An 8,214-nucleotide genomic window follows, 5' to 3' on the forward strand; every position below is an offset into this window, starting at 1 on the left:
GGCTCCAACAGTGGCGAGAGCCTTTGATGAAAAGTTTTCTTCCCCGATGCCTCTGCAGTCTTTACAAGCATCACAGGCTCCTGCTCCCCAGCCAACTTCAAATAATCAACTAGCCCCTCTTTCTTGAAACACAATGTTACACAAGTCACGTTAATCGAAGGTCACAGTTGGGGGAGAAACAAAGTAGCAACAAAAGCAACTTGTCAGATTCTGCGGCACAATGTGTGTCCATTTGGTCGTAGTGAACTCACACTTGGCTGTGCACTGAACGGGAGCCATCTCACTCCACACTGACGGATGGTGGAACCTGGCTTCTTGCATTTATTTTCAACAACATAAAGCGTTTGCACGTGTTTGATTTAGCCGCCAAGTCAGCCTGTCACAGGGACAATCACTCCACAGTCTGTGCGCCCAGAACACTGCTGGGCTCACACCTGCTGTCCTACACTCATCCACAGTGGCCTGCCCCCCGCAAAGCGTCCTGGTTGGAGGATAATTTATATGCTCACCCCGAGGGTACTGTCCATCAGGGAGGTGTTGGGCTTTTCTTTCCTTTCTGGAACGCACTTCCTTTCCTTACCCAGGAGGTAAGGACCATTCACCCTCCAGTTCGGTGTGATACCTCCTTCTCGGTGACACGCACGCTCGTGCCCTCATCTCCACCCTGAAGTGACCTTTTCCTCTGGGTGGCCTAGACCCTGGCACCCTTTCCCCTCACAGCGCAGCTGTCATCATCTCGCCTCCAGGCAGTGCCCCTAAGCACCCTGCCCGACCATGTCAAGCCTCGCGTGGCCCCAGTGCATCACAGCTGCTCAACGTGGTGGCTCCAACACCTGGGGGACATGCTCCTCAGAACCCTGACAGACACCCCAGTGCACCGCCGAGCTGCCCCGCAATGTCTGAGCCAACACCCCGGATTTGCAGTTTGGAAACACAGGGTAGTTTGATGAATGACAATCTGTGTGATAGATGAAGCAATGGGCAAAGAAATTAAATAATTTCCACTATGCTCGCTGCCCCATCCTGGAATGTGTGTGGATGCCCTTTGCTCTCTGCCCGCCTGAAAACGCCCATCTCAGTTCAGGTCCCATGTCCGTGATGATGCCAATCTCCTCCTCCCCTCATCTGGGGCGCGTGTGACACATCCTTTGGGTTTTTACACGCGACGAGAGGTTGATTTTTAGCCTCAAGTTTTCCTCATTCAATTTAAACAGAGGCAAACGACTATTCACAGGGTATCTGCAAGCAAGAATCACAAGCCAATAAAGACCTGTGTCGGGGGAAAGGAATAGCCTTACTTTCGAAGTCTGCTGTTCCTTGTTGATTCTAATCCCTCCCCTCTCAGGGGGGGAGTTACAATTTAATTTTGTTTTTGTGACAACTTGTCAGGCGCACCAGTGTCTGCTCCATCTGAGCCGCTTTGAACTTTGCAAATACAGACTCACCGTCTGCGTTCTTCTGCGACGGCTGTTTACTCACAACCGTGTTCCAGCGAGCCCGCGTGCAGCAGCTGTACCTCGTTCATCGCCGCCAGGGGTCAGGCTGTCTGGTATGAACACCCCGGGTTACATGTATTTCTATTACTTATATTATCTATACTGGAATAAATGTAGTCTTCGAAACGTCTGCCAGGCCGGTAGGTTGGGGAGAGTCTGTCGTTGTAGTTTTACTTTGTCTATTTCCGCTCACTAATGCCTTGGCCATCTTTTTATACATTGACGGGAACTGGGGATTCCTCATCTTAGAAGTACCTACTCAAGTGTCTTTCGGAAATGTTCTATTGTTACTCATTTTTTACTTTAGATTTGTGGGAATGCTTTAAACTTTTTGGATATTAATCCTTTGCCAATGGTTGTATTAAATAGATCTCCTCCCCATTGGGAGCTTGTAACTTTACTCATGTTGTTAAATTCTGTCAAACAGAAGTTCTTCACATTAATGAAGGCAAATATTTTCCATCATATTTGAGAAATCTCTTCTTCCCTCCGGAGTCAGAGGTGTGTTTGTCTATTTCCTATTAAATGTGCTCTGAATTTTTCATGTGAGTCTTCTAATCACCTGGAATTGATCTGTGTATACGCTGTGAGGTAGGGGTCCAACTTTGCTCCATTTTTAACCATATGATAACCCATCATGCAGTAGATCTCTTTCCAATTTATTTCTACTGTTGTCATGACTTCCTACTTTTTTTTGGTCTTTGCAAGACAGTGTTACTTTTATTATTCTTCTTGTTTAGTGCAATTAATGTTTATGTAGAAATATTAACCTGGACCACTTGGTTTTCTTATCCCTTTTCCTTGTAGCTGGGATCATTTTTATTCTGCTTAAAGTGCATTTTTTAGAATTCTATTTAGAGAGGGTCTGCTGGAGTCAAACTTCAGTGTCTGCTTTAAAACTTATTTATTTTGTCCTCCTTTAACAAAAGTATTTCTGCTATAAAGAAATCTGACAGTTAATTCATCTCCGTGTTGAAGGGCTGTTTTCCATCTTGCTTCTCGGTTGACACTGACAGGTCACTGCTCCCTTGCCTGTCTCTTTGAAGGTTGTCTGTGTTACAGCCTTGGCTGCTTTTACGGTCGGGTCTTCGGCTGGGTGCTGATCCACGACGACCATTCTAAATGGGGCTTGATTTTCATTTGTCCTGCTTGCGATTCACTTCACCGGGCTTCCTCAATCTATGGCTTGGGATTTTTAGTTAACTTGGGAGAATTCTTAGACTTCCCTTTAATATTGCCTCTTCCCCATTCTCCCTCACCTTGCCTTGCAGAACTCTGATTAGATATGTGTGAACATTTTCTCTTAATCAGTCTCTCTCCTCTCTCTCTCTCTTTCTCTCTCTCATGTTTTGCTTCTCTTCCCCCCTTTCCACTGCCTTTGGATGATTTCTTCAGATGCCTCCTCCTTTCAGCTGTCTCCTCTCCTATGACAGCCACTCAGCACCACGGCGACCATCAGAACCAGGCGGTTATTTGCGCCTGCCAGCCCCTAGCAGGAGGGAAGCCAGCTTAGCTCTGGTTACACCTCCTGTTGGGACGGAGGCCTGGACTGGTGTATTCCCAGAGGCATCCTCATTTGAGCGCCTCCTCGTGGCTGAGCTGAGGCTCTGTCCTGTGCCCCCTGCCCCCTGCGGGGCTGCCTGGTCCAAGATCCAGCTCACAGGGTTCCTCGGGGTGTAAGCGTTTAGTGTCCGGCTTCCTGCTCCGGGTTCCAAACACACTTCCTCTACGACCTCTGAGTATTTCTGACTTCCCTGCCAGTTTCTGGATGCATTTTAGTAAGTTGTTGTTGTTTTTTAAAAAGGACATTATAGCCCTGCTGGCACGACTCAGTGGTTGAGTGTCGACCTATGCACCAGGAGGTCAGGTGCGGTTCCCGGTCAGGGCACAGGCCCGGGTTGCGGGCTCCATCCCCAGTGGGAGGCAACTGATCGATGGTTCTCTCCCATCATTGATGTTTCCATCTCTCTCTCCCACTTCCTCTCTGAAATGAAAAGAAGAAAAGGAAAAGACATTGTTAAGAAGTGGGAGGGCTTCCAGTGAGAGGATCAACCAGGACACGGACTCCCGGCTCTGCCTGGAGCGGGAAGGGGCCTGAACTTCTCGGATCACAGCCTCTCCCTGGTGTCTCAGGACAGCCCGGGAGCCGGCCTGGGGGCTCCGTGTGTACTCGGTACCCGTGGCATCGGTCCACCTTAGCCCCAGAGAGCGCCCGCGCGGACACACCTGATGCGAGGCCTCGGGTTCCCTCTCACTTGACAGGTGAGCTTCACCTTCTTCTCCTCGGAGCCCACAGGGAACATGACAGGGCTGGGCTCCTGCACGAACACCGGGCCGCGCGGCGTGGGGTCGCCTGGAACGAGAAGAGAAAGGGTCGGAGGATGAAGCACATCACCCGACAGGCCCGGAACCAGCAGGAACTACCACCCACTGAAGACAAGGGGACAGACGGACAGAAGCAGCGGTCGTGCGGGACAGGCTTGGTTTCCGCCTCGGACGATATGGCCTGAGGACCAGCGCGGCGCGGTCTGTCCTGGAGGCCTCACGGGGGTGCAGACGCCCCCGTTTCCCGGGGAGAACATGCTCTTAGGAACAGCTTCCAGGCACAGAAGTACCATGACGGCGTCTCACCCTCTCAGCAGCAGGACACGGCCCTGTTCTCATAACCCACGTACAAACCGTTCTCACAATCGGCTGTGCAGGGGTTTGTTTCCCTCCCACCTGTGCTGGACCTGCCCGGGGACGCAGTGTTCCCCGCTGTTGGCGCCATGGGCCCAGCACAGTCAGCGACACCCACCTGGTCTGCCACTGGGCCAGCCGCGTGTGACGACGGAGCGATGTGTGCGTTTCTTTTTTTTTCATACATTTTTAAAATATATTTTTATTGATTTCAGAGAGGAGGGGAGAGGAAGGAGAGATAGAAACATCAATGATGAGAGAGACTCGTTGATCAGCTGCCTCCTGCACGCCACCCACTGGGGATCGAGCCTGCAACCCGAGCCTGTGCCCTGACCGGGAATCGAACTGTGACCTCCTGGTTCATAGGTCGATGCTCAACCACTGAGCCACACCAGCCGGGCACGATTACGCATTTCTAATTGCTTTCCCTCAGTGAGAGAAGCTGGCTGCGCGGGATGTACTTGTCATGGACGGCAGCCGAGACCAGAACAATCCGCCGTTGGCACGCGGGGCAGAGTGTGGGAGGCGTGTGCTTCTCTCCAGGGGAGCCCATCATAAAGACGGCCCCAAACGCATCTCACCACCTTCGCCCATGAAAGCGAGGCCGCTCTTCAAAATCTAGTTCAAGTTCTTTTTTTTCTACAAGGCTTTTCTAGACCTTCCCTTTCTTCCTTTCGTCACATGACTCCTACATTATATGCCCCCGTGGACACACATTTTTTTCTACCAAGTACATTTTTAACTACCTTTTTCTTCTTTGGACTGTAAGCTCCCCGGGAGCATGGCCGCCTCTTACCCATTGTTCTGTGTCCTGTGCTACCAAGTACGGCGGCTTATACATAGAAGATGGTCAACAAGGATTGGTTCTATTTGAGGGCAATTTTCCACTTTTTAATGTGCTCCATTGGCGGGCTCAGACACTGCCTGATGAATTTTCAGGTAGAAGGGCTGGTGGCTATGATGTAAAGTGACATTGAGTATCTCCCCGGAGCTGACAACCCATTTGCCTCTTAAATGTGTTGATGGTGAAGGCCGTGAATTGCACCTGCAACTCTGGTACCTCGAAAGCAGCCTTTTGTGGATGGGAGGTTGGATAAGATGGGGCTCACGCAGGTGAGTGGGGAGAGGAGGCAGGAGGGGGCCGGACAGGATGAAGTGACGTAGAGGGAGGCAGTTTCTGTCCAGGCTTTTAACCCATCCACACGCTGAGATCCGGACAGGAGACAAAATAAGGAGATGAGATGGCCACAGGGCATCCTGCTTCATTAGAGGCACCGGGACAGCCGAGGACCTCGTGAGAACCAGAGGTGGACGCAGGAAAACCACGAGCTGACACTCGATGCCTGGGGTCACTGGCTCACCTGTGACCCATGCAGACCCCCGTCTCCCTACACCCGACGGTCTCCTCTCCAAAGTGACAAGGTCACAGTGGCTCCACACAGTTCACAACAGCCAAGGGGCCAGGCTGGCGGGGCTCAGTGGAGGAGCGTGGACCTATGAAAGCTCATGGTTCGATTCCTGGTCAGGGCGCATGCCTGGGTTGCGGGTTCGATCCCCAGTAGGGGGCGCGCAGGAGGCAGCCAATCCATGAGTCTCTCTCATCATTGATGGTTTTATTTCTCTCCCTCTCCCTTCCTCTCTGAAATCAATAAAAAGATATTAAACAAAGAAAACCCCCAAAAAGAACCAAAAGGGGCCCTGAGTATTTTCCCATAAACCCATATGCACGTGAAACCTACATTCAAAGATGTCAGGAATTACATCACCACCACCGTCCTCTCTCCTCAGGCCATGGAGTAACCAAAAAACAAAATAAGAGCGAGGAAGAAAAGAGCACAAACAGGCACTTTCTTTCTTTTTCTTTTCTTCTTCCCCTTCCCCTTCCCCTTCCCCTTCCTTTTCCCCTTCCTCCCCCTCCTCCTTCCCATCCTCCTCCTCCTCTTCTTCTTCTTTTGTTTTTGTTTTAACATTTATGATTTAAAGCCAGGTATTTACAAATCCAGGACATGACATGTCAGATTTTCAACAATCGCACAGATGTTTTCAAAACAAATTTAGATCCTGGGTCAAGGTTAGCTCAATCCAACCGTGAAGAATTCTGGGAGTTTCTGGCACATTTAGTTACATAACAAGGGATACCGCCCAGATCACTGTCACAGCAGTGCGTTGGGGGATTTTTCTCTAAGCGAGGACTATCTCCATTGTCGTTCCCATTCCCAAACTGTGTGTGTGTGTAATATCAATCACCTCCATTCATTGGTGGGCCCCGATCTGCATTTCACCCAGAAATAAACCGTCTGTTACAAGCAATTCCAAACACGAGCAGCACATGACAGCGATTACCCGGATGCAGCTGAGAGGCTGTGGCCCAGCCGCTGTGTCCCTGCCCCATTTACCCGGCAAAGAGGCATGTCTCCTGTGTGCTCTGTAGCAGGAACTGATGCTAACGATGCTCCGCACTGGCTATAAATAACGCCTCCGTCCGCCTAAAGTTTCATTTGCTCCCGATTAACCACGCTCAGGGCCCGGAGGTTCACGGGAGCATCGAGAGAAGTGAGTTTCCGTCCTCAGCCAAGGAAACCCACAGCCTGGCACGCATGAGCCCCGGGTTTCACAGGTGAAGGGGGGATTTCAGCCAGGAGATCTACCCGGTGTCGAAAGCCGATATCCTAACGGTAACATGTTTAGGCTGGGGCACCGGTATTTATGAGAAAAAAAGAGTTAAAGAGGAACATCCTGGAGGAAACAGGGAGGGAGGTGGCGCTAAGCTGCTTCTATCTTGAAGGTCCACAAAGTCTTTGCATATGGCTTGGCTGGTGTGGCTCAGTGGTTGAGTGTCAGCCTATGACCAGGAGGTTCGATTCCTGGTCAGGGCACGTGCCTGGGTTGTGGGCTCCATCCCCAGTAGGGCGTGAGCGGGAGGCAGATGATCAGTAATTCTCGCTCATCATTGATGTTTTCCTTCTCTCTCTCCCTTTCCCTTCCTCTCTGAAATAAATAAAAACATATGTCAATCATGTTGCATAGGCCATTTTCAAAGCCTGGATGATAAAGTGCCCCCTTCCTTTATCACAGTCATTTGTTCAGTGTGACCCGAGGAGTGGCCATGATTTTCGACCTAGAGAACAACAGAGAGACCTCGGGTGGCGGTGCCCTCACTCAAGGACGCAGGCCTCGGCCCACGCGGTCAGGTCCCTGGCAAAGCCTGGTGCCAGGGGGACGGTCAGCAGAAGTGGCACGCGGAGAGGGTTGCTGGGCTTGGGGAAACCCAGGGATGCGGAATGCAGCTCCTTTTAATTTTATTTAATTACTTAATTTTTAAAAAATATTTTTTTATTGATTTCAGAGAGGAAGGGAGAGAGATAGAAACATCAATGATGAGAGAGAATCATGGATCAGCTGCCTCCTGCACGCCCCCTACTGGGGACTGAGTCCATAACCGGAGTTTGTGCCCTGACCTGTAATTGAACCCTGACCTCCTGGTACGTAGGTCAATGCTCAGCCCCTGAGCCACACAGCAGGCACAGCTCCTTTTTGGCGCGCATCTGTGAGCACTCCCCCCACCCCCACCCCCCAGGCCGCTGAGATGGGAGGGAGGGTGGAAAGGGGCGAGCAGGTCAGACAGCAGGTGATCTCAGCATAGAGATGCCACAGAAGGCCGCGTAGTAAAAAGCCAAGGTTTGCCTAGAAGGAACTTCTCCAAGTGTGGTCTAGCGCGTCGTGCATGCAGAGGGCCTCACACAACCACAGCGCTCGGCCCGCTGCGTCTCCTCTGCACCGTAGAGCCCTTGACGCCTCGGGAGGGAGGATGCTCTGTGCGCCTCTCATCCCGGGAACCCGCTGCCGTGGGATGCAGAGCAAGGCCAGGCGCCAGGGACCAGGAGGGGCCGCCCTCTGCCGCTCCGGGGCGTTTCTCCTCTCACCACTCACATCCACGGGGAAGCCGTGGGGGGACGTAATCATTTTATTTATTTTATTTTTTAGTCTTTATTGTTGAAAGTAGTTCATATGTCCCCCTTTTTTCCCCATTGACCCCTTC

General features: G+C 51.3%; 1 protein-coding gene across 2 annotated transcripts in view; it reads right to left on the reverse strand.

The window, feature by feature from the left end:
- CNTN4 (contactin 4) overlaps positions 1-8,214 on the reverse strand; it is a 182,278-nt gene that overhangs the window by 116,802 nt on the left and 57,262 nt on the right. For both annotated transcript variants that reach the window (XM_023764058.1, XM_023764059.1), the window contains exon 2: positions 3,723-3,849. In XM_023764058.1, coding sequence (XP_023619826.1) covers positions 3,723-3,849 — 127 coding nt within the window. The remainder of the gene's footprint in view (positions 1-3,722; positions 3,850-8,214) is intronic.

This window comes from Myotis lucifugus, unplaced genomic scaffold, assembly GCF_000147115.1.
Source record: "Myotis lucifugus unplaced genomic scaffold, Myoluc2.0 scaffold_315, whole genome shotgun sequence".
Classification (NCBI taxonomy): domain Eukaryota; kingdom Metazoa; phylum Chordata; class Mammalia; order Chiroptera; family Vespertilionidae; genus Myotis; species Myotis lucifugus.